This window comes from Camelus bactrianus, chromosome 17 (assembly GCF_048773025.1).
Source record: "Camelus bactrianus isolate YW-2024 breed Bactrian camel chromosome 17, ASM4877302v1, whole genome shotgun sequence".
Taxonomy (NCBI): domain Eukaryota; kingdom Metazoa; phylum Chordata; class Mammalia; order Artiodactyla; family Camelidae; genus Camelus; species Camelus bactrianus.
Genome location: NC_133555.1, coordinates 33367999 through 33393786, shown reverse-complemented (window position 1 = coordinate 33393786; position 25788 = coordinate 33367999). Strand labels below are relative to the sequence as shown.

General features: G+C 46.6%; 2 protein-coding genes across 10 annotated transcripts; one reads left to right on the top strand and one right to left on the bottom strand.

Annotated features, from left to right (window-relative positions):
• Positions 1 to 694: 694 nt before the first annotated feature.
• Positions 695 to 25525, bottom strand: IFRD2 (interferon related developmental regulator 2). Of its 7 annotated transcripts, none has more exons than XR_012499999.1 (15): positions 24837 to 25523; positions 15502 to 15621; positions 15331 to 15415; positions 15103 to 15245; positions 14861 to 15018; positions 14653 to 14703; positions 14390 to 14568; positions 14203 to 14308; positions 13730 to 13864; positions 13515 to 13643; positions 13333 to 13428; positions 13128 to 13209; positions 11788 to 12008; positions 10443 to 10497; positions 695 to 1270 (listed from the first exon to the last, which is right to left on the bottom strand). XR_012499999.1 is itself a non-coding variant. In XM_074344852.1 (12 exons), exons 1-12 carry the CDS (start codon positions 24889 to 24891, stop codon positions 13129 to 13131), a joined length of 1218 nt encoding a protein of 405 aa, XP_074200953.1. In that variant the 5' UTR covers positions 24892 to 25525; the 3' UTR covers positions 12721 to 13128. The 7 variants fall into 7 exon arrangements, 3 of the variants coding, with proteins under 3 accessions (XP_074200953.1, XP_074200951.1, XP_074200952.1); XR_012500000.1 differs by having other exon boundaries at positions 695 to 1256; XR_012499998.1 differs by lacking the exon at positions 695 to 1270 and adding an exon at positions 7729 to 9244.
• On the top strand, positions 9456 to 13054 carry LSMEM2 (leucine rich single-pass membrane protein 2). Of its 3 annotated transcripts, none has more exons than XM_010969141.3 (4): positions 9456 to 9590; positions 11560 to 11670; positions 11771 to 11956; positions 12078 to 13054. In XM_010969141.3, the coding sequence occupies exons 1-4, from the start codon at positions 9569 to 9571 to the stop codon at positions 12209 to 12211; spliced, it is 453 nt and encodes a 150-aa protein (XP_010967443.2). In that variant the 5' UTR covers positions 9456 to 9568; the 3' UTR covers positions 12212 to 13054. The 3 variants fall into 3 exon arrangements, with proteins under 3 accessions (XP_010967443.2, XP_074200958.1, XP_074200959.1); XM_074344857.1 differs by having other exon boundaries at positions 9474 to 9590; positions 11483 to 11670; XM_074344858.1 differs by lacking the exon at positions 9456 to 9590 and having other exon boundaries at positions 10495 to 11670; positions 11771 to 11991; positions 12078 to 12276.
• Positions 25526 to 25788: the final 263 nt, after the last annotated feature.

Genomic DNA, 25788 nt, shown 5'->3' with positions numbered 1-25788 from the left:
TTATTGGGATTTCTACTGCAGCAGGAGGGAGTGAAAACAAGCAACAGGTGCCCTTGCTCCCTGGCTCAGGGGAGGGCCAGCTGTTCACTTAAATGGGGTGAGGGTAGGAGCCAGTCCATGGGTGGGCCATAGGGTTGGCTTAAGCGCTCTGCCCACTCCCCTGGTGGTGCTGTGTGCAGGGATCATGGATAGTACCCTGCTTTTGCTCTAGACACCTCAGAAGTGGCAGTCCGGTTTTTGGTCTTTTTGTATCTGGTTCATAATTTGCTCCTGCCCCAAGTGTGCGTGTGTGCAGTTATTTTTAGTCCTTTATAGTTTCTTTGCATTCTGTTGCTCAAGATGTTTCTCCAGGTGCAAACACTGGAGCAAAGGGTCCCAGGTCCCAGCTAGTCCTATTCTCCCAAGGGATTCTACACCCCTTATTCTTAAGGGTTTAGTAGCTGAAAGTCTGTTTTTCTGAAACTTCTCCCTGCTGGCAAAGGGTTGCAGACCCTAGACTACGCTAGAGGTGTAGAAGTCCCTCCCTGTTTTAAGGACCTGTAGAGGCATGGGCTATACCCTCCACTGGAATGGGTTGATGTACTTGAGCTGTTGTTACTGAATTAAGTTGTATGAACTCTGCTTGGGCCCTAGCCTGGCCGGGGCTCTCTGCCTCAGATGTGGAGGGTTCTTTGTTGGGGTTTGAAACCGAAGGTGAGATCAGCACATCACAAGCTTTATTCAATGGCTAAAGAATGGAGAAGAGGAAACTAAGTTCACAGATCAACTTCTCACCCACCTGGCAGAGTGATTTAATTTAAAGAGTAAAGACAAATGGAGGACTGAGGCTAATGATGGGGAGGCGTATGAACTAAGTTTCCTGGGGAAGGGGCAGGGCTTTTTCCAGCAAGTGCAGTGCAACCCCGTTTTGTCCTTTTTTGGTCCTTAATATCCAGTCTTGGCCGCCAGTAGGTGTGTCATTTAATATGCAAATATATAGTGAAATCATGTAATGAGACTCAGTCTTTTGGAGGTCAGATTCATTGACATCTTGGTCCCAGCTGGTTCCATCTGGGGGCAGGGGTGTGTGTGTAGCTTCCTTTCTTGTCACTGGATCCTTTAATTTAAAGATGATGTTCACTGCTGCTAAAGGAAGGGGGTGTTGGCAGGTGTTGAGCAAGGACACTGCTGCTAAAAGTAGGGTTGGAGGGTTGTGAGCAAGGACCTGGAGCGGCTCTGGCAACACCATTGTGAGAGTTACTTGCAGCTGTTGGAGCCTGGAAGACACAAACTTAACCAAAAGTTTAAACAGATAAGGGCCAAAAAGGAGAAGAACAGTAATAGCAACTAAAGGGCACAGAAAAGGAAGGAACCAGGTTATTCTGGGAGGGCTTCCCTAACTGTTGACCAGACAGTGGAGGTGATATCGCTTCTGCCAAAATTGTGAAGCCATTCCTCTTGAGGGTATATTTCTTTAATATTAACTTTATCTGTCCTGTTGCATTGCTTCAGGTGTAGCAGGAAGTAATTAGTTATCTCACAAATTATGCAATATTCTGCCAGAAGGAAATCAAGAGCTAGACGATCATCCAAAACTATGTTAGCCAAAGAAAAAAGAGAGGTCTTAAGTCCCGTTAAGGCTTGACCTGTCTGCTTTATCCTATAACCAAGCTGTCTGGTGAGATTTCTGTGTTGCTTCATGGTATGTAAATCTCCCCCTTGGAGCTGCCAGTCCTGTGGCCAGCCCTGCCCAGATAAGATCATTCCTAGTGCTTTCCAGGTTCGGTGGTGAGCTGGAGTGGTCCTGTTAGAATAAAAATCCCTCTTTTTTTTTTTGCGTTTTCGTAAATTTATTTATATATGTATTTTATAATATTTTTTAAATTGAAGTATAGTTAATGTACAGTAATACATATTAGAGGTATACAACATAGTGATTCACAATTATTAAAGGTTATACTCCATTTATAGTTATAAAATGTTGGCTATATTCCCCATGTTGTACAGTACATACTTGGGGCTTATTTTATTTAAAAAATTTTTCATACTTGCATTTTTTTATTTGGTAAAATGTCCATAATATGGAAGTTAACCTTTTAAACATTGGAAGTGTATGGTTCAGTGGCATGAAGTACATTCACAGTGATGTACAGCTATCACCAATATTTATTTCCAGAAGTTTTCCAACATGCAAAAGAGAAACTCTGTACTCATTGAGCAGTAATCTACCCCCGTCCCCCCGGCCCTGGTAACTTTGATTCTACTTCCTTTCTGCATGAATACCTCTTCCTGGATACCTCATGTTAACCATGCCATCATGGAAGTGGAATCTTACGGTATCTGTCCTTTTTTATCTGCCCGATTTCACCTGGCATAATGTTTTGGAGGTTCATGCATGTTGTAGCGTGGGTCAGAAGTTCATTCTTTTTTATGGCCGAATCATATTCCATTGTGCGCATACACCATATTTTGTCCACTCATCCGTTGATGGACACCTGGACTGCTTCCACCTTTTGTCTAGTGTCAGTAATGCTGCTGTGGAACTGTGGGGGTGCAGGTATCTGTTTGAATCCTTGTGTTTACTTCTTTTGGACATATACCCAGGAGTGGAACTGCTGGATCATAGGTTCATTCAATTTTTTTTAGCATTTATATATATTTGTATTGAAGTATAGTCAGTTGACCATGCTGTGTCAATTTCTGGCATACAGCATACTGCTTCAGTCACACATGAACATACATACCCTCATTTTCACATTCCTTTCCACTGTAAGTTACTACAAGATACTGAGTATGGTTCCCTGTGCTCTATAGTATGCACTTATTGTTAATCTTCTTTATGCATATTAGTTAGTATCTGCAAGTCTCAAACTCCCAATTTTTCCCTTCCCACCCTGTTACCCCCTGGTAACCATAAGTTTGTTTTCTGTGTTTGTGAGTCTGTTTCTGCTTTGTAAAGTTCATTTGTGTTTTGTTTTAGATTCCATGTATAAGTGATATCATGTGGTACTTTTCTTTCCCTTTCTGGCTTACTTTGCTTAGAATGACAGCCCCCAGGTCCATCCATGCTGCTGCAAATGGCGTTATTTTGTGCTTTTTTATGGCTGAGTTGTATTCCACTGTAGAAATATGCCGCCGCTTCTTTATCTAGTCATCTGTCGGACATTTCGGTTGTTTACACGTCTCGGCTATTGTAAATAGTGCTGCTGTGAGCGTTGGGGTGCATGTATCTTTTCGAATTAGACTTCCCTCTGGATATATGCCCAGGAGCGCAAATGGTGGATCATCCGGTAAGGCTATTTGTAGTGTTTTGAAGAATCTCTGTACTGTTTTCCATAAGGGCTGCACCAAGCTGCATTCCCCCGAGCAGTGTAGGAGGGTTCCCTTTTCCCCACACCCTCTCCAGCATTTGTCGTTTGTGGACTTTTGAATGATGGCCATTCAGATTGGTTTTGATGTGGCTTTCTCTGACAGCGATATTGAGCTTTTTTCATGTGCCTGTTGGCCATTTGTGTGTCTCCTTTGGTGAATTGATTGTTAGGTCCTCGGCCTTGGAATTGGTTGTTGGTTTGCTTTTTTTAGGATAACGTTGTACAAGCTGTTTCTGTATTCTGGATGTTAGGCACTTGTCAGTCTCATCTTTTGCAAATATTTTCTCTCATTCCCTAGGTTTTCTTTTTGCTTTGCTTATGGTTTCCTTTGCTGTGCGAAAGCTTGTAAGTAATTAGGTCCCATTTATTTTTGCTTTTCTTTCTACTGCCTGGGTAGACTGCCATAGGAGAACATTGCTGAGATTTGTGTCAGAGAATGTTTTGCTTACATTTTCTTCTAAGAGGTTTATAGTGTCTTGTGTTAGGTGTCAGTCTTTAAGCCATTTTGAGTTTATTTTTGGGTATGGTGTGAGGGAGTATTGTAACTTCATGCATTTACATGCAGCTGTCCAGTTTTCTCAAACCCATTTGCTGAAGGGACTGTCTTTAGTCCAGTATATGTCCTTGCCTCCTGTGTCAAAGATTAATTGACCAAAAGTGTGTGGGTTTATTTCTGGGCTCACTGTTCTATTCCACTGATCCATGTGTCTGTTCTTGTACCAGTACCATGCTGTTTTGATTAGTGGGGATCTGTAGTATTGTCTGAAGCCTAGGAGGGTTATTCCTCCCAGCTTCATTCTTTTTCTTCAGTTTTGCTTTGGCAATTCTGGGTCTTTTGTGATTCCATGTAAATTTTAGGATTAGTTGTTCTGGTTCTGTGGAAAATGGCCTGGGTAATTTGAGAGGGGTCGCATGAAATCTGTAGATAGCTTTGGGGTCATATGGCCATTTTAATAATGTTAATTCTTCCAATCCAAGAACGTGGGATAGCTTTCCATTTCTTGGTCATCCTTAATTTCCTTAGTCAATGTTTTTTCAGTGTTTAACTTTTGGAGGAACTGCCAAAGTGCTTTCTATAGCATCTGACCACAGCCATGCACAAAGGACAATGTTTTCTACTTTTTTTTTCTCTTTTACAAACATTAATGTATGTATTCATTTTAGAATGTCCTGATTTTTTACATGCAAGTATAGCTGATGTACAATATTGTTTGTTACAGGTATACACGATAGGGATTCACTATTTTTAAAGGATAAACTCCACTCACCAGTAGTAGAAAATAGCGGCTATATTTCCCATGTTGTGCAGTACATCCTTGTAGCTCATTTTACACCTGATAGTTTGTTCCTCTTCATCCTCCATGTCTTGCCTCTCCCCCTCTGAAACCACCAGTTCCTTCTCCACATTTATACGTGTTTCTTTTTTGTTATATTTACTAGTTTGTTGTATTTTCTGTATATTCCATATTTAAGTGACATATGACAGTATGTCTTTCTCTGTCAGGCTTATTTCACTTTAGACAATGCCCTCTACGTCCATCCATGCTCTACAGTAGAAACTAACGTAACATTTTAACTGTGCTTCATTTAAAAAGAAAACAAACAACCCATCTGAAATATGGGCAGAACTGAACACACATTTTTCCAAAAGAGGAAATGCAGGTGGCCCACAGGAATGTGAAAAGCTGCTCAACATCACCAATATCAGGGTAATGGAAATCAAAACCACAATGATATAGCATCTCACACTTATCAGAACGGCCAGCATCAAAAAGAACACAAATTAGGGATGTTCACAAAGATGCGGAGAAAAGAGAACACTTGTATACTGTTGGTGTGAATGTACATTCCGTGCAGCCACAATAGAAAGCAATATAGAGGCTTCTCAAAAACCAAAGAAGAATGAACCATGATATGGTTCAACACATCTCTTCCTGGGCATAACACTGGAGAAAAACAAAAACATTAATTCAAAAGGATACCTACACCCTGCTATTAAGAATAGCAGTATTATCAATTTTTAATTGAAGTACAGCCAACTAGAATGCATCAGTTTCTGGTGTACAGCACAATGTCCCAGTCATAAGAGCAATATTATTTATGATATCCAAGCCGTGGAAGCATGCCAAGTGCACATCAGCAGATGAATGGGTAAAAAAGATGTAGCATATACACTCAGTGGAATACAACTCACATAAAAATGATACTTTGCCATTTGCAGTTGCTCATTCACAATTTTTTTTGTTGTTGCACTTCAAAAACCAGAATTTTATAACTGGCGTAAACATTTTCCTTGCATCAAAAACAACAAAATACCTAGAAGTAAACTTAACTAAAGGTGTTACCTATATTCTGAAAAGTGTAAAACATTGATGAAGGAACCTGAAGATGATAGAAAGAAATGGAAAGATATTTTGTGCTCTCGGATTGGAAGAATCAACAGTATCAGTATGGCCATTACTACCCAAAGCAATCTACAGATCCAGTGCAACCACTGTCGTAATATGACATTTGTCATAGAACTAGAACAAACTATTCCAAAATTTATTTGGAACCTGAAAAGACCCTGCATTGCCAAAGCAATATTTTGTAGGCCTTTTTTTTCCTCTTCTTTTTTTAATATTTTTCTTGTGGTTTGATGACTAGAGTAGTTCTTTTAACATTTGTTGTAAAGCTGGTTTGGTGGTACTAAGTTCTTTTAGCTTTTGCTTATCTGTGCTTTTGCTTTCTCCATCAAATCTGAACGAGAGCCTTGCTGGATAGAGTATTACTGGTTGTAAGTTTTTTCCCTTGCATCACTCTAAATATATCGTGCCACTCCCTTCTGGCCTGTAGTTTCTGCTGAAAAATCACCTGATAACCTTATGGGAGTTCCCTTGTACGTTATTTGTTGTTTTTCTCTTGCTGATTTTAATATTTTCTCATTCTTAATGTTTGTCAATTTGATTACTGCGTGCCTTGGTGTTTTCCTCTGTGGGTTGATCCTGTGTGGAACTGCACTTCCTGGACTTGAGTGACTGTTTCCCAAGTTAGGGAAGTTTTCAGTTATTAAGACTGGAGTCGTCATAAAGTTTTATAAAGGCCTATACTTATATATGGGAGTTCTCCCCATTTTGGTGGCTGTTTACAAAATAGGTCCAGTTCTAAAACAGTGTTAAAATGAAGGTATTCATTATGTCACAACTTCTCCTGGTTACCCACGGTATACTGGGGCCAGGCCGCGTTGCAAAAGAAAAGCAGCTTATTCCTTTTTAAACCATGTAAATTATCCCTAGTTGTTCAGAATGCAACCCAGAGGAGGGGCCTTAGGGATTCCTTGGCTGTTTTTCATGTTCACATATAAATTTGGGGCAGACAACTAGAGATCCCAGGGGTTGAATGGAGTTGAGACTTAATGTAATGACAAAGGGGATCACAGAGCTCCCTCCCCAGAGTTACAGAGACGACGAGTCTCCAGTATGACAGGGACAGGGACAGGGGTGTAGGTTTGAGAAGCAAGGTAAAGGGAGGAGGGACAGAAAAGACTGAAAAAAGGAGAAAGAGATTGCTGTTTCACCTCACCCCTGTGGGTGTCTCTTGAGGCACCAGCCTGCACGCTGTCAGTAAGGGCCAGTGATGGAGCACCCTGCCTGCTGCTTGCCTGGGTGACTTTTGCTGGGAACCAGCCATTTGTATATCTGTGGAATTCTAACCCACAGGTGAGGTTTGTACCCACTCATACATCCATCTGTGGGACTTAAACCGACAGGTTTATATAGAAATCTGCCACTTCAGCCCATTCTGACAGGACTTTTTTTAGTGGCAGGACAGTGAAGGTAAGAATATTGTGATGATCTTTTAGTCACTATACAATGTAAGAGCTGAATCTCCATCACTCTTAGAGATCTTGAGACTGAGGTCTGCACGGTATGAAGCAAGCTTTTTCCCCCCCTCATCCAGGGTGAGCTGTTGCCGGCCAGAGGGAGCCTGGTCTCGCAGACTGAGAGGAGTAATGCTGTAGTTCCCGACGGCTACTCTCTCAGGAGGATAGGACAGTGAAATGCGGGAGGACAGAGGAGAGAACAGAGAAAGTAGAGTGGTATCAGGAGAGGGAAAAGGACAAAGAGGGAAGGGAGAGTGGGGAGGGGAAAGGTGTTGCCTGACTGGGGGTCCTGAGGCCCTCAGGGGCCAGGAAGCAAACGTGGTGATGCTGAAACAAGAGGGTCAGGCAGCCAGCTGCTTGTCACCCCGGGGGAAGCTGTGTTCAGTGGTCCTGGAGGTGCTCCTGGGGAGGGGACAAAAGACCCCATAGGAGTCCCAGTGGAGTTGCCACACGGTAAGTTGCTGACCCGGGTTCTTGGGCTCTTTAATCAATAGAAATTGAAATGAGGCCTCGCGATAAATTCAGGCAAAGCTTTATTGGGACTCATGCTCTAGCAGGAAGGAGCAGAAACAAGTAAGATGCCCTTACTTGCTCCCTGAGGAGGGGTGAGCTGGTCCCTTCAGTAGGATGAGGGTAATGGCAGATGCATGGGCCAGAGAGGTGTCATAGGGGGTCTGCCCACCCCGCTGGTGGTGCTGTGTGCAGGGATCATGAGTAGCACCCTGCTTTTGTTCCAGACACTTCAGAAGTAGCAGCTGGGTTTTTGGTCTTTTGTATCTAATTCATAATTTGCTCCAACCATGTGTGCAGTAATTTTTAGTCCCTTATAATTTCTTTGACTGTTGCTCCAGGAGACATTTGTCCAGGTGTAAGCACTGCAGCAAAGGGTCCCAGGTCCCAGCCTGTCTCACTAGATCTTGCTAGTGAGACACCTTCTTTGAAGTCTTAGAGCCTCAGTTTTTAATTTTTTTAAGGATGCTGTACTGTGGTGAGGGTTAAGGTAGTTTCCATGTGACTGAGTGGATTCTGTAGGACCTTTAGGGCTACTGATGTGCAAAGTACAGTTGACCCCTGAACAACCCCAGTTTGAACTGTACGGGGTCCACTTACATGTGGATTTTTTCCAGTAACTAGTATTACAGTACTGCAGGATCCCGGGTTTGTTGAATTCACAGATGAGGAACTGTGGCCAAAACAGGTGGGTGAACTGTAAAGTTTTATCTGGCTTTTCTGCTGCAGAGGGTCAGGGGTCCCTAACCTCTGTTTATTCAAGTGTCAACTGTGTATGCTGGATAATACAATTTCTGGGCTAAATGCAATGAACAACATAAAATTGGGTAACGTGGAAAAGAATGTGAGCGGGCGGCCTCACTGAGGGGGTGACATTTGAGCTAAATGACAAGGAGGCAGCCATGGGAACCTCTAGGGCAGAGCATTCCAGGTAGGAACAAGCTTGCCGAATTTGAGGAGTATCAAGGAGGCCAGTGTGATACGGTGGAGGGGTGGATTTAGGATGTTTAAGAGGTAGAGCCTACTGTCTTGTTTTGTTCTACTGGGGGGAAAGGGGCAAAGGGGTCCAACAGCAGAGTGGGCCCGAAGCTGGACCACTCCCCTCTCAAGGGTGAGTGGTGCCATGCATCCTCATGTGACCTGTACATGGTTGTATTTCCAGTCTCATGCTGTGTGCCTGGAGGAACCACTGCTTTTCCTATTCTACAGATGAGAAAACTGAGGTCTGAAAGGGGGCAAAAGTTGTAAGCTTAGTAACAGAAGTACCAGCCTTCAACCTGTGTTCCTCCATCGACCAGCCTGGGTGCCTGCATGCATTGGGAGTGTCTTTTTCCCCCATTTTGGGGCTCTCAGAGCCTTCGTGGCACTGGACTCTAGTTGTCTGTCACACCTGATGCCAGCAGATCACACAGTGGTGGGTGCCCGTCCCACATCTGCTTGGAGGAGAGATGACCCAGCTGTGGGTAGGGGTCTCCGGGGGTGGAGGAGTGGAGACGCACAGGCCTCCTTTGTCTTGGCTGCCCTGTGGAACGTTGCTGGAGGTGAGCCTAAGGCTGGTCTGGATGCAGACACCAAGTCCCTGCATATATGAGTGGCAGGGCTCCCTGGGAAAGACCCTGGGCCCCATCACCAGGTCTAGGTGGGTCCATGTGGGTCACTCCGCCCCTTCTCATGGCTGAGAGTTGGCCCCTCTAAATATAGCACAGTGGGCTGAGCTCAGGCCTATTTTCAGCCCAGGCTGGGAGGTGGCCAGGCCTTCCCCAGGCTCTCAGAGGAGCCACTGCTGCCTCCACCCAGTCCTGCAACTGGGCTCTGTCATCGGCCCCCTGCTTGCCCACCACTCGCCATGCTCAAGGAGACCCAAGAAGGTAGGTAATGCCTGTGAGGGAGGGTAAGGCCCCAATTCTGTGGATCATGGAGAAACCTGGCCCCTGCCCCACTGACTTCACTTCCTTGACTGACTAGTCATTAGTTCCCGTGTCCCATCTCAAGTAAAGGGACCTGCTTCCTGTGTGTGGAGGAAGGGCCTACCATGCCTGGAACACCTCCTCACCTCAGGCCTGTTCCTATTGCTGGGGACAGCAGGGAGGGGCTGGGGGGAGCTTCCCAGTTGGAGGGGAGTGAACTACAGGCTGTGCCCAAGTGGGTGTCAGTCAGGCAGGCTGACCAGTTCAGTTCTTCCTTCAGGGAAGACACTGGGATTGTGGGTAGGCAGTGGTTTTGGAAAGCACTTGGGCACACTGTCCAGGGACTGGGAGTGGATAGGCTTCTGGCCTCCAACTTGGGCCTGAGTGGCCCCTACTCCCTAAAGGTTGGGATCCCTAGGTCTGGCCCGACTGTTAAGTCTTCGGTGGCCATTTTCCTATTTGCCCCCACTGCATGCAAAAAGTACAGAGGCACAGAGGGGCCAGGGCAGGGACCTAGGAAGCCTCAGGTACAGTGCTGGCCAGGATGCAGGACCAGCTGTTCCAAGGTTCAGCTTGGCTCAGCTAGTCAATTCCCACTCATTACATTTTCAACACATGACTCTGGGTGGGAGGGGCCTGGCCCCGGAGGTAGGGGTGTCTTAACAATGGTTTACTATGTTTTTCTTGGTAACAGACAGAATCCAAGCTCAATTTACAGCGTGGGAAAAGCACAGCCACGTGCAAATGGGGAATTTAATACAACCCTCAACCCACCAGCACCCAAACAGAACGACAGCATCTGTTTTTACTTACTTTTGAGCATGTCAAGGGCCAGCGTCAGGCAAATCCTGAAGGTTGAGGTACTGTTCTGAAAGTGATAGACCCAGAAAGTCCAGTCACCCTTGCCCCATCAGGAGGTGTCCCCTCAGTGCCCCCTACTTTGTCATCTAGCGTCCAGCTAGGTATCTGGAGATTATAAGGGGCTGGGATTTAAAAAAAAAATCAGAAGAAAAAAATTTTAGAAACTACAAAATCCTTCAGTGGGTCCAAGAAATAAGCGATTAAAATCATAAGAGAAGTACAAAGACCCCCAATGATTAAATGGGCAGAGGCTGTCCTAGGAAGCCACGTACATACTTGTCGGGCTCCCAAAGCAAAGGCACCTAACAAAAATTGGTCAAAAAGGCCTTATCTCCCTAAAACTTAGCAAATATCTATGTGTACGCTTATGTATATACTTTTTTTTCCCCCAGTGGAGATGCCTGACGGCGATGTTGTACTTTCTTGGGGGCTGTGGACAGCCATTCTGGTGGACAATTTGATAGCTTAAAAGTCCCTGCTCTTTGATCTAGTAATTCCACTTCTGGGAACCTGTCCTAAATAACTATTGGGGGAAAAACGGTCAAACTCAATGATGCATGTCCTTTTATAGGGGTTATTAATTTCAGAAGGGAACTGGAAACCACCAAAATGCCCAGGCAGCAGAAATCATGCTGAGTATATTAAAGGTGGGGCTGCTTCTGCTGAGGATGAGAGGGCCCCAGGCACAGGGTCTGCAGGGAAAACTGATAGTAGAAGAGGCAGGAATGAGTTTCATGTGCTGTGGGTTTAGTTCTCTAAGGCAGATAAACTGTTCTCTAGAAATGAACAGGCAGAGAGGAATGCCTGAAAGTCCTTGAGGTGTTTGGAAGGGAACAAACCTGAGCAAGTCAACTGCACCTCCTGCTACTGTGGGTGAAACAGGCCTATGGGGCTCTGGGGTCGTCTTGGCTCCAAATCTAAGGTCTTTCCTGAGTTGGTTTTAGGGGATTAGGAGCCAAATGCCCCTTTGTCCTGTCCCCACCTTTTCTGAGCCCCTGCTGCTGCTGGAGGCCATCTAGAAGGGAGGAGATGACCTGCTGGCTGAATCAGCCCTACGCTGCCCCCGCAGACACCGTGGCACCGACAGTCAGCCCAAGGAGCAGGGCACCACTGGCCCGCAACCACGTGCAGGAGGTGTGCCTGCACCAGGTGGACTCTATCAGTGACCTACACAGTGGAGGTGAGGGGGGCCGGGGCGGGTGGGACCAGTGGATGGGAGAAGGGAGGAAAGCAGATGTGCCTACCGCCCTCTTCCTCCTGATGCCCCATTTGTCCTGCAGGTTCACTGTGCCCCTACCTGGCCGAGGAGGCGCAGCCATGGGATGAGCTGCTGGGCATCCTGCCGCCATCACTGTGCACGCAGACCAGCTGCAGCTCTGTGCACAGCCGAGGGGCCTTTCTGCTGCTGCTCGCGCTGCTGGTGCTCACCTGCCTGGCACTCGCCGTCCTGGCTGTCTACCTTAGTGGTAGGGAGGGTGCAGGAAGCCAGCGGGACCAAGAGGTTGAGGCAGTGAAGGGCTGGGTGGGTGGGGAGTCGTGGGTTAGCACGTGGTCTGATAATCACCCCCGTTCCCACCTGTCCTACAGTGCTGCAGAGTGAATCCCTACGTGTGCTGGCGCACACACTCCGTACACAGGAGGAGACGCTACTCAAACTCCGGCTAGCCAGCCTCAGCCAGCTGCGAAGGCTCAACTCCAGTGAGGCTCGAGCACCCAGCTGAGATGCCACTTGGGCCTGGGGCCTGGGGGTACGTGCAGGGGGGAATAAAGTGGCTGTTCGTAGGTTTCTCCTCTCCCACTGCTGCTTTACACTACTTCCTTGGTGAGGTTTTTGTACAAGAGCCCGGTCTGACCCTACAGCTGCCTGCCTCGGCTTCTCAGCCTAGGCCCAGTCAAGACTTCTGGTGCCAAGGCCCTACTTTGGGTGGCCCAAGGTCAGAGGAAGCGACACCAGCCTCCTGGCTCCTCTTGTGGCCTGTCAGCACCCTCTGGCCTCCCCCAGATAACAGGTTCAGAAGCCTAGAAATAGCTGCCTACCCCCATCACCTAAACTTTGCCAGGCCTCCCAGTGGGGGTCCAGCCTCAGCTCTCAAAAGACAGGCTGGCCACCTGGGAAGAGACTATCTTGGAGGGCAAAGGTGAGACGGGGAGGCCCGGTTGGTCCCAAGCCTGTGATGGTGGAGAGGGAGGGAGTGAGTACAGGCAGAAATACCCAGAAGCCAGGGCCACAGAAGGCTGAGCATTCTGTTTAATTAATTATATCTAATAATCTTTTAAAAATTAGCACATAAATCCATTCCTCCCCACCTGTTGTAGTGGCATCTGTCCAAATACCACCCCCACCCCCAGGAAGTGGCTCATCCCAGGGCAGCAAGGCCTGAGAAAGTAATAAACAGCCCTTTTCTTCCTGCCCCACAGCCCTGAGACAGGGCAGGAAGAGGCCACAGGGCAGAGTGCAGGGGCAAAGTGCCAGGATCCCAAGCAACCTGGCCTCCAGCCACCCACCCCCATGTCTGTTTTTTGGTTTTGTCATTAAAAAAATAAAGCGACAATTCCTGGCAAGATCCAGGGGTTGCACTGTCTTCTGTTAAAAATATGGGCAAGGATGTGGACAATCTCCTCTTGAGCTGGTCCCACCTCACAGGATGTCTGCCCGCTTGTCCCGCACACGGCTGCGCGCCTTGGTCCGAGCTTTGAAGGCAGCAGCGTTGTACAGGTGCTGGAGTGGGGGCAAGGATCCAGTGAGTTGAAGAGGAAGGAGGCGGCCCAGGGCTTCTCCACCCCCTGCAGAACCCCAGGCGGCGGGAACCGAGGTAAGACAAAGGTGCCCAAGGGTACAGACCTTCTCAAAACGTGAAATCTTGCAGGCCTTCAGGGCAGTGGCATCCAGCACCAGCACAGGACCCAGGCCAAAGATGTCACGGAGTAGCTCATTGTTCTGAGGGCAAAGAACAGTGAGGGCAGTGAGCTCAGAGCAGTCTGAAGCAGCCGAGCTGGGTGCCCTGTCCCTGTCCACCTCCCCACCTGGAGGTGATGGTGCAGGCCGGAACCCAGCACATCCTTGAAGGCGGCGTAGATCCGGCGCCGAGCCCAGCTGTCCACATAGAGCACCTCGAGCCCAAAGCGGACTGTCTCCTCCTCACACTCGCCGCCCTGCAGGATAGAGGGGCCCATGGGACTGGCCTTGGCGGCTGGGCCCGGGGATACACTCGCTAGGACGCGCTGGTCCTCACACGCACCTCAACAAAGCGCAGCACTGCACGGAAGGTAGAGCGCTGACGCCGGCGGTCAGCCTTGGCTCGGTACTTGTTGCTGTCAGTGGCCAGAGTGCGCAGCGCACTGCAGAGGGCTTCCATGTCCTGGTAAATAAAGTCCTGCAGTGGGAGCGATGGAGGCTGTGTGAGCAGAAGCCTGAGCCCTACTGGCTCTCCACATGGTGGGGGGAAGGGGATGGTTCAGACCCTCCTTTCACTGAGGAAGTCATTTTCTTGTCTGCCTGGCCCCCCTGAATCCCTTCTTGGCCCCTGCCTGGGCTGGACACCCCTGCTCAGGGGCGCCATCTCAGCACCTGGCATCTGAGTCTGTGTCAGGGCTACTTGCCCTGCATAATGACCTTGTTTTCTGTGGCATCCCCTGCACCCAGCCTGAGATGGGCAGGTGGTGTCACAGCAGGCACCCTCCCCACCCTGACACCCCGTCGCATCTCTCGCACCTCTAGGTCCCGGGTGAGTTCAAAGAGCAGTGCGATGGTCTCGCCAGCAGCGATCCGCAGGTTCACGCTTTCACTGGACAAGAGCTGGGGCAGCCGAGGCAGCTGCCTAGGGAAGGGGCAGGCTGAGGTGTGGGTTGGAAGTCTCTTTACCCTTCCCCTCCCACTCCCAGTGGGCAGTCACCCCTACCTGTCCAGGATGTGGCGGATGTGGGTGCTGGGGCAGATGGTGAGGAGCAATGCCCAGGCCTGCAGGGCAGCACAGAGCAGGCCATGCAGGCTGACAGGGACCACAGGGGCTGTGGGGCCACCCACACCACAGAAACGGCTGAAAACACCTTCCAAGCAGGTGAGGCAAGAGACCAAGTCCTAGAGGCACAGGGAGGCAGGGGAGTGGCTCAGGGCCAAGCTAGGGTCTTGGTGCTCTGCTGCCTGTACCTGCAGGCTACTTACCTGTATATCGCCAGCAGCTACGTAGCAGCCCAAGCCAAGAGCAGAAGCACACTGTTGGGAGGAGAGCCAGGCCGTGGTCAGAGGGTGAGCCTGAGTTCCCAGCCACGGGGCTCACCTTCAGAGGAGGGGAACCTGGAGGCCGGTGGGACCCACCTCTCTGCTTGGGGATTAGGCAAAGGAAGTATGTCACAGGGCATGGAACACTCACGTGGAGCCGGGCAGCAGGACTAGCTGTGCCATCACTGAGCACAGAGACCAGCAGGGGTTGCAGGCTGTGGAATAACTCCTCACCCTTGGGTCCAGGGCCCAGCTGCACACACAGCAGGCCTAGTATGGCAGCAGCCAGGGCCTGTTCCTCATCCTTCCCTGCAGGGATGCCTTCCAGTCAGTCCATGCAGCAGGGGTCAGCACCCAGCCAGTTCAGGCCCCCTGTGCACCCCCAGGCCCAACCTTTCTTGAGGCACTTTTCCAAGGCATCGGCCAGTGTGAGGCGGCGCTCCAGCACGAAGTCGGGGAGTAGGTGGGCCGCCAGGGCCAGGCGCAGGCTCTCAAGAGCACTCTGCCGGGTCTTGAAACTGACGGATAAAGGAGGTCTCGTGGGCCAACCCTACCCAGGTCACATTTGGCATAGGCTGAGCAGGGACATGGGGGAAGGGGCTGGTTGGCAGTCAGGGGTACCTCTTGTCTGTGAGGCAGTCCACATACTCCTTCAACTTCTCCTCAAGGTCTTCCTGCTGACCCTGCTCATCCACGGCATCCCCCCCTGCAAGGCCAGCTGGTCATCCCTGCTTCCTGCCCTAGCCCGCCGAGCCCCCACGGAGTCCCGACCAAACGCCCACCCAGTCTCACCAAGGCTTTCCTCTGCTGCGGTGCTAACGAGGCTGGGGCATTCACTGGTGTTGCTGCGGGCCTCACTGGCTGCCTCATCCTCGCTGGAGCCTGACTCAGCCTGGGTATTGCTCCGGGCACCTGTGGAGGGTGGAACGGGACACTTGGCCTGCCTTCATTAATGAGTGATGGCTGGGGTTACCTCACCCAGGCTCATGACCCCACAAGACAGAATGCTGCCCCTCCCAAGGCTGAAGTGGGAGGCACAGAGGCTGATGCTGGGCACCGTGAGCCAGGAAACAGGAGAAAGGGAGCAAAGTCTACTTCTGGGGAGAGTCAGGCATCAGGGCCAAATGAGGATGACCTGGCAGGCTTGGTGAGCAGTGCCTCCCTGAGACTAGAGCCTGCTTTTTTTTTCTTAAGAGGTTATTTATATATTTACTTGATAATATCATGTTTTTAAAATTGAAGTATAGTTGATATACAGTATTATATAACAGATACACAATTTAGTGATTCACCATTTTAAAAGGTTATACTATATTTATACTTAGTATCAAATATTGGCTATATTCCCCCATGTTTTACAATAATACGTCCTTGTAGCTTATTTTATACCTGATAGTTTGTACTTCTAAATCCTCTACCTCTATCTTGCCCCTATGCCCCCTCCTCACTGGTAACCCTAGTTCCTTCTCTACATCTGTGAGTCTGTTTCTTTTCTGTTACGTTCACTAGTTTGTTATATTTTTTAGATTCCACATGTAAGTAGTATCTTACAGTATTTGTCTTTCTCTGTCTAACTTATTTCCCTCAGCATCATGCCCTCCCAGTCTATCCATGCTGTACACCACAAACTAATACAACATTTTAAATCAGCTCTACTTCAGTTAAAAGGCAAACAAAGAACCCATTTAAAATATCGGCAGAATAGACTTACCTTATGATCCAGCAATCCCACTCCTGGGCATATATCCAGAGAAAAATATAATTCAAAAAGACACACCCCAACGTTCACAGCAGCACTATTTAAATAGCCAAGACACGGAAAGGACCTAATGTCCATCGACAGATGACTGGATATATATGTACTGGATATAAGCTGAGGTATGTATGTACACAATGGAATCGCCCCTCAGAAAGACTAGGACAGTGAGAATACACAGGTCAGAGAACAGAGGTGGAATGCTTTCTAACGTTTTGAGAGTAAAGGGCCTTTGAAAAAAGAGGAAAATACAGAGACTTAGTAGGACAAAAAAAAGTATGAGAGAATAAAAACAGACATGGGTTATTAGGAAATGTTGAGAAAAAGAGCAAGGAAGACAATGCCTGAGAAAGATGACAGAGAATACGCAACTAGAAGGAAAGGGAAAAAAAAAAGGTTTTGAAGGAGAAAATGAGAAAAAGAGCTTCCCCAGAAGTGAAGTGAGGGACTCACCCGGCTGCTCTCCCTGCGGCTAAGAACACTGTGGGGAGGGATGGCAGGCTTCAGGGGACAGGAGGGTGACCTCCTCCCACAATGGGATGGGATGGTGGTGTCACGCAAGCTGGACCTGACCAGGTCAGGGTGGAGTCTTTTAACATAGGAGAGTTAGCCGACCAAAAAGACTATTCTGACAACCTACTCTGAGGACAAATGACATTCTGGGACACCAGCTTTTCCAGACGTGCATGTTGTGTGAATGAAGACATTGGGAGATCAACTCAGGATGTGATTCTATTCTGTGGAAGCCATAGTTAGTTACAAGTCAACTTGATGAAATAAAACATAAGATTTTAAAGAATAATAAAAGTTGTGAAAATATAAACTATTTAAAGTACAATGAAATAAAATAGATTTTAGAATGGCATTTAAATTTCTATCAAAATTATTTAAGAGAATATTCATGGATGTGTATAATGAGAAAAATATAAAAAAGATAACTGGGGAGGGGTAAATTTGTATTTGATGCTCCCAAACTTCTAACTATTATGTATAAAACAGATAAACAACAAGGTTCTATGATATAGTACAGGATATTCAATACCTTGTAATAACCTATAAGGAAAAAATATGGGTGTATATATGGATGAATGAATCACCATGCTATATACCAGAAATTAATACACTGTAAATCAGCTATACTTCAATAAAAGCCCAAAATACGATTTTTAAAAATATTTCGGTGATCATAACTTTGTCCACTTAAAATGTATCTTCAGTTAAAATGTATTTTTAGTTAAAAGAAACAATGGAGATAAACAACTAATTCAAATAAATCTATGTCATACTCTTTCTTACCAGAATGTTACTTTCAGGATTAATAATACTTTCCCTTGTGGTGGTTGTAAAATATGTTCCTCAAATTAATTGGCATAAACTTAACGTGGAGGAGAAAATGAAATATTCAGAAACTAATTTTAAAAGTAATACAATATGTTCATCTGGAAACCAGTATGTTTACTTGGGTTTCAGTGACTTCTAAGGTAGAGAAGAAACTGCAGAAAATGTCACTTCCTGATCCAAGGACACACGCACCCCAGTTCAAGCAGAAGCCCAGCTTCTGCCTGCACCTCGATGACTCCTCAAAGGAAATTCCCACATGAGAATTTACACGGTGGGCATTGAGAAGTATTCACATAGCAGTAAGTATTACTAGAAATAAGAAGGAAATGTTCATAATGAGGAAAGCATCAAAACAGAAAGACATAAAAAACTCCTAAATATTTAGGACTGGCCTCAGCTACAGGAAGCGAAAGTGGACAGAATGAGCAGGAACCACGGACGAGGCCGCTGGAGGTGCGCAGGGGAGCAGATGGGAGACCAGAGGCCCGGGTGAAGTACCTGGAGAGGCGGAGGGGCGAGGAGCCGAGGAGGACCTGGGCCTGGCTGGGCCCCGCCAAGGGCCCAGGAACCTGGTCCAGTCATGGAGCCCACGACACAGAGGGGCCCACGAGGGGGCCGAGAGCCCGAGCCCCCCTCCCAGGAAAAGGGGCAGGGTGATTAAGCGGTGCTGGGAAAACTGAACAACTACCTGTGACAGCCTGAAATCAGAACATTCTACAAAAAAGAAACTCAAAATGGACTAAAGACTTGAATGTAAGACCAGATACTTGAAAAAGTATCGAAAGGAAAACACAGGCAGAGCACTCTGGGACATAAATCACAGAAATATATATATATTTGGTTTCTTTGTTTTGGTGGGGCGGCAGAGATCATTAAGATTATTTATTTATTTACTTATTTATTTATTTGCCTATTTACTTATTTTTAATGGAGGTACTGGGGATTGAACCCAGAACCTCATGCATGCTAAGCATGCCCCTAACACTTGAGCGATAACCCCCTCAAGCAACATATTTTTGGGAACAGCTCCCGCGGTAATCGAAATAAAAGCAAAAATAAACATATGGGATCTAATGAAACTGCAAAGCTTTTCCACAGCTAACGATTCCATCAACAAAACGAACAGAAAACCTACACAATGGGAGAAAATCTTTGCAAATGATGTGACTGACAAGGAACCAATTTCAGAAATACACAAACAGCTCATACACCTTGAAAAGAAAAAAAAAAAGCAACCCTATCAAAAAATGTGCAAAAGACCTAAATAGACATCTCTCCAAAGAAGACATACAGATGGCCAACAAGCACATGAAAAGATGTTTCACATCACTATTAGAGAAATGCAAATCAAAACCCCACAAATGCAAATCAAAACTCACACCAGTCAGAATGGCCATCATTTGAAAGTCTACAAATGACATATGCTGGAGGGGGTGTGCAGAAAAGGGAACCCTCCCACCTACACTGTTGATGAGAACGTAGTTTGCTGCAGCTGTTAAGGAAACGAGTATGAAGACTCCTCAAAACAAAAACAAAAACAAAAACAAAAAAACAGACTTAACACATCATCCAGCAGTCTGACGCATGGGCATATATATCTGAGGGGTACATCCAGAGGGAACTCTAATTCCAAAAGATACATGCACCCCAATGTTCACAGCAGCACTGTATACAATAGGCCAGACAGGACAGCAACTGAAATGTCCCTCGACAGGTGACTCCATAAAAAGCTATGGTATATTTATACCATGGAATACTACTCAGCCATTAAAAGGAGTGAAATAATGCCATTTGCAGCAATGTGAATGGACCTAGGGATGGTCATTCTAAGTGAAACAGGAGAAAAGGGGAAGGAAATCACCGTGTGCCATCACTCATAGGTGGAATCTAAAAGAAGAATAAAAGAGGACACTATTGAACTAAACTACAAAATAGAAACAGACTCGCAGACACTGTAAACAATCTTATGGTTACCAGGCAAAGGGAATGGGAAGGGATAAATTTGGGAGTTTTAGATTTGCAAATGTTAGCCACTATACATAAAAATAGATTAAAAAAAACAAAGGAAGTTTCTTGTTTATAGCACAGGGTACTATATTTAGTATGTCATAATAACATTTAATGAAATAGAATATGAAGGTGAATGTATGTATGTATACGCATGACTTGGATATTGTGCTCTACACAAGAAACTGACACATTGTAACTGACTGTACTTCAGTTAATCAATTGATCACACTGGAATCAAAATAAAAAGTAACCTGCTATGTTCAATGGGTATGACCTTAACTATAGTCTTATACTTGAAAAAATAAAATCTTTAAAGGAAAGTGTTTTTGATTTTTTTTTTACCTCTAAGTGCATTTACCCAAAAGTAACTCATGATATAAGACTTTTCTTATCCACCCTCAGATTTTTTTTGCATTGTTTATATTTTTTATTTGATTCAAGTATAGTCAGTTTACAATGCTGTGTTAATTGTGGCATACAGCATGATTCAGTTATACATATATATGTGTATATATATATTCCTTTTCATATTCTTTTTTTATATGTATATATTTCCATTGAAGTACAGTGAGTTTACAGTGTATTGTCAATTTCTGGTGTACAGCATAATGCTTCAGTCATACACAAACATACATGTAGTTTTCAGATTCTTTTTCATCATAAATTACAAGATACTGAATATAGTTCCCTGTGCTATATAGTATGAACTTGTTTATGTATTTTATATATATTAGTATCTCCAAATCTCAAACTCCCAAGTTATCCCTTCCCACACCACCATCAGATTCTTGATAAGGATATTTACCATCAAGAAGTTTTACAAAGAACGCTAAGATGTAGACATTCAGCAGCCCACAGGGCCAGTATTTCAGTAAGGACCCCAATACAGCAATAAGGCTTATTCACAGCACAGCTTACACTTTCCCATGTAAAATAATTACCTACTTAAAGCCCAATTTCCCAGGTATCATGCCAGGGTGCAAAGCTTAGAGGGAGGAAAGGAAAAGTTGTCTACATTTAAAAGATGAGGAAACTAAAGCACAGAGAAGTTAATCAGATCAAAGCTAAAGCAGAAAAAGGAAAAGCTTTATCTGGCCCACTTTATAACAGTTTCTGAATCTAAACATCTGTCTGAATTCATGACAAATATTAAATGCCGTATTACTCTTCTTTAAAAAGAGTGAGCTTTCATTCTAGAAAAACACTAGCATCAAGATACATTTTGTATAAAAAACAAATTATATTAAGGGGGTGGAGGGTACAGCTCAGTGGCAGACCACTTGCTCAGCATGCAGAAGGTCCTGGGTTCAATCTCCAGTACCTCCATTAAAAAATAAATAAATAAACCTAATTATGCCCCCCAAAATAAATAAACATAAATTGTACAAAATTTTTTTTAATTTTTAAAAATTATATTACATGGAGATTTATAGTAGCTTTATTGATAATTGTCAACACTTGGAAGTAACCAAGATGTCCTTCAATAAGTGAATGGATAAACAAACTGTGGTATATGCAGACAATGTAATATTATTGAGCAGTAAAAAGAAATGAGCTATCAAGCCCTGTAAAGACAGGAAAAGACCTTAAATGTGTATTACTTAGTAAAAGTAGCCAATCTAAAAGGCTACATACTGTATGATTCTAACTACATGACAATCTAGCAAAGGCAAAACTATGGCAACAGTAAAGATTCGTGATTGCTAGGGGTTGGGGAAGAGGAAGGGATGAATAGAAGCACAGAGAATTTTTTGAACAGCGAAACTATTCTGTATGATACTATAATGGTGGAGCCATTATACATTTGGCAAAACTCGTAACATACAACACAAAGAGTGAACCCTAGCATAAACTACAGACTTTGGGTGGTAATGACATGTCAATGTAGGCTCACCAACTGTTAACAAATGTACCTCTGCTGTGGAATGCTGATATGTATGGGTGGGAGCAACGGGTATATGGGAAATCTGTACTTCCCATTCAATTTTGCTACGAACCTAACACTGTACTAAAAAATAAAGTCTATTTTTTAGAAGTGAAATTATATAAATGTTCTAATTTGTTATCTAGGTGGTGGTTTTATCTGGGTTAGGTGTGTACATGTGTAAAAATGTTCACATTATGTATACTTTATATATATTTTATACTTCAATAAGAGTTATTTTAAAAGAAAACAAAAATCTAACACAGCAAACCGATCACCTGAGGGGGAATAAATCTGTGTTTAAACTACCACTGGAAGACAGCAAGAGGAATACTATATACTGGTTTTCTCTATCAACAAACTAGAAAAAAATACAGTAAGCTAAAAACAAAAGACACACAAAATTTTTCATAAAATGCCTTCTTAAAGAAGCAGTATTTAAAGAGTTAATTTCTCACTTCAACCGACTCCAACACGAAAGTTTCATTCATCTTAAATACTCACCTTACCTTACATCCAGAAAATACTATTTTAGCAGGTCCATATGAATCAACTTTATTCTTTAAGAGACTTAAGAAGCTATAAAAGAGGATGCTGATAATCAAGTTCTCGGCTACAAAGAAATCAGTCACTGAACACTGGCACAAGAAGTCAACGATGAAATGAAATGGAACATGCCATACAGAACTATGAACACACAGTGTGGAAATGATTTTTAACAGGAGGGTGGATTTAAGGGATGAATATTCCACCAAAAGCAGTACTTGCTGCTCCCAGAAATTAAAATCACTTAGCTAGGACTCTGGTTGCTCCTGGTTTTCAAATACCACATATGGAAAATCATCAGATAAGGAAGCCTCAAGGTTTGAAAAGTTTCATGTGAACTAAAATTAATTCACATGCAACTTTTTAAGGTAGCATAGCTGCCATATGACCTATGTCCTATTACTCTGCCATCTTGACCGGACTGCTTTAAGGATACCTAGGATACTGGGCCAAGGGAGAGGGGGCTGCATAGGCCCCACTTAGGCCAGCAGCCCAGCCTAGGGTGGGGGCATATCCAGGCAGATCCTGGAGGAGCCTTTGGATGCCCCAAAATGGCCAGGGCAAGGGTCGGGGACTTAAAACAGTCAAACAGACTCAGGGTTCAAATCCCAGCTACACATCCTAACAGGAGTGTAAACAGGTCAGGTTCCTAGTCTTCAAAGCCTCAATTTCTCCATCTGCAAAGAAGACCTCTTTGGGGCAAGGCAAGTGAAGGTAATGACTAAACAAGTGACTACTAATGGCTCTTCTGTGGACCAACAAGCTCACCAGGTCACCCACCAGCCCTGGCGGCAAAGGCCCAGCTCCTAGTGGATGCAGGTGGGTGCCCCAGGCTTCAAGCATACTGGCTTCTGAGCACCCCCTGGTCCATCCCAGGCCTTCAGCCCCAGGTGGATGGACACACAGGCTCCTTCTGACCCTGGGAAGTGCAGAGAGCTGAGTGGCCCCTGACTGCATGAGCCCCTGAAAACAGGTGAACACAGGGCAATTTCAGGGTCAGCAGAGCTGGACCACTTATGTGAGTGGGTTCTGCCCAGGGTCAGGGACTGACTTTGGCAAGGGCAGCTACTGTAGTGGAGCTCCAGACATGTTCTGGTCACCAGGCTGGCCCTACTTCCAGGAACTATGTACATACTCCCTGTGCCTGCCAGACAAAGTCCAGCGCACACACACACACTGGCCTCTGCTCACCTCCTCTCTCACTACCCTACAAACCAGAGACCCAACTTTCCCTCATCTGGTCCACTGTGCCATGGCCCCTCCAGATGTCAGGCCCTTGCCCAGCTTGTGGCCTCTATATGGCGCTCTCCTCTTAACCTTCTCAGGACTCACCCAAGAACCCCTCTCTTGAGGCTTCCTTGGTTCCTATCTGGGGCTGTCACCACTCAGTGAACTTGTCCCCCAGCACTAGTCCTTCTGGAGCGTTGCCACCCTCTTCAATGTCCCCTTGTAACGGAGCAGGACCCTATGAGGCCTTCCTGGGACAGGCCCCTCCCCCATATTCTCTGCTGTAGCTTCTCTCTTAAGTACCTAGATAATGGTATTTGATGAACATTGCCTCAATTGTTTTAAGGTGCTAAAACCACCACCAAATGGACGAAGTTAACTAATTGATGATCATGAGCACCATAGCCTCCAGACCTACTGGCACCTGAGAACTGATAAAGTGAAATCCCCGTGACAACCACCCTGTTACCTCACCATCAAGCAATCAGATAACTGTGCAGTTTTTTACATATCCTGGCATGCTCTCCCTCATCTTGCCTTTAAAAATGTTTCACTGAAACTTTTTGGGGAGTTCTGGGTTTCTGAGCACGAGCCATGTGTTCTCCCTGTAGCACCTTACAATAAACGCTGCTTTTTCCTATACTACAACCCAGTGTCAGTAGATTGGCTTTACTGCACGCGGACAGACCCAAATTTGGTTCGGTAACACCCTCACAAGCCCCATTAAAGTGGTGACCGTGTCTGAGGTGTGTCTAATAGGCACCCCATCCCTGCAAACATATATCTTTACTGTACCACAACATGCTCCTCCTGGTCGACCTGATAAGCGACTCTCAGGGTTGCCTCAGGCTCCAGGGCACTCATCTACCTTCCAGAGACAAGCAGCCAAGACCCAAATTTTGCAGCTTCCCCATCACTCCCTCTCTTGGTGCTCCGGGAAAAGCCACCCTCCGGCCAACTTCCTAGTCTAGTCCAGGAAAGATCAGGGCTTGGAGAAAGGGCTGGGTTCCTGCTCTGCCTGGCCGGTACGTCCACCACAGTAGACGACCGGTATGGCGGAACGATGAAGCAACTAAGGCCGGGAGGTGCACACCGGATTAGGGCCGGGAGCTAGGGCTCCAGGCAGACAGGCAACGCGCTCAAGCTGAGCACACACGTGGCCGCTGATTCCTGGCGCACGTGCGGGCCACAGGGGAGTTGCGGGGCGCCGCACCAGACTGGATGAGGCAGGAGTCCTCACCCCAGGACCCTCGGGGACACAGACGGGAACCCAATCAGGACCCCCACTCGCCGTTCCTCACTTGCGCCGCGTCCCCCACTTACCTCCTCCGCGGCGCTGGCCTCTGCGGGGTGCACTGCCCTTTCGGGCGCGGGGCATGTCGGGAATCCGGCGTCGATGGGCGCGGGGTCAGGCACCTGGCGGGCGGGGGCTCCAGACCAGCGAGTCGCCGGCCAGTGTGCTGAATTGAGACTTCGGCAGACGACGGGAGCCACACGCCGCGCGCGCCACCATCTTCGCGAGGCGCCCCGCCCTGCCAAACAGGTTGAAGCGCCCCGCCCTACTGAACGGGTGGCCGGGAAGACGAGTTCCTGGCTGCTAGACTCAGACCCGCCTTCACATTGCCGAAACTACCATTCCCAAAGTGTTGCGCGCCGAGATTACCGCCGGCCGGCTGGGCGCAGAGCACCTCGGGAATTGTAGTCTACTCCCGGGACCTATAAGCCCACGCCGCTTTAGCTGAACTATGCACCCACAATGCCCTGCGGCCCCCAACACGTGTAGTGGTTAACTCTGAAGCTGTCCCCTTGGAGCTGCCCACCACGCAGGACCGGCATTTCTGGGCTCTTGCAGCGGGATGCTAGCGATGACGAGGGGAGGGTGGGTTTCAGTAGAATCGGGGAACAGCTTAACCTTAGGCAGTGAAAGAAGTAACTTTATGATGAAAACAGTACAGACAACAGCTTAGCACTTACAGATCTTAGCCAAGATCTCCCTGGCCCACCCCACTCCCCTCCCCTCTAGCCTCCCCACCCTCCTGCCCGTGGAGGGTTTCCTGTGATCTCTCCATGTTCTCAGTGAGATGTAGAATAGATCCCTGGGCTGGCAGCCCTAAACTTCTGGAACACTGACTTCCTGGGGCTGCTTCCTTGTCAGGAGGGATCAGGTGATCTCAGAGGGCCTCTGGTTTTAAACTGGTGCGTTTCTTCTGGCCTCTTCCACTCCCCAGGGATCCCATGGGAAGTGGGATATGTGCACAGGAGAATTGACTGTAAG

Excerpts from the sequence above, each read along its gene's own strand:
- IFRD2 (XM_074344850.1), bottom strand. The coding sequence starts at position 24,891 with ATGCCCCGCGCCCGAAAGGGCAGTGCACCCCGCAGAGGCCAGCGCCGC. Across the intron at positions 15,622-24,836 it reads AGGCCAGCGCCGCGGAGGAG|GTGCCCGGAGCAATACCCAG; the intron begins GTAAGTGGGGGA and ends CACCCTCCACAG. Across the intron at positions 13,429-13,514 it reads GCCTGCACCATCACCTCCAG|AACAATGAGCTACTCCGTGA; the intron begins GTGGGGAGGTGG and ends CTTTGCCCTCAG.
- LSMEM2 (XM_074344857.1), top strand. The coding sequence starts at position 11,520 with ATGACCTGCTGGCTGAATCAGCCCTACGCTGCCCCCGCAGACACCGTG. Across the intron at positions 11,671-11,770 it reads CAGTGACCTACACAGTGGAG|GTTCACTGTGCCCCTACCTG; the intron begins GTGAGGGGGGCC and ends TTTGTCCTGCAG. Across the intron at positions 11,957-12,077 it reads CCTGGCTGTCTACCTTAGTG|TGCTGCAGAGTGAATCCCTA; the intron begins GTAGGGAGGGTG and ends CCTGTCCTACAG.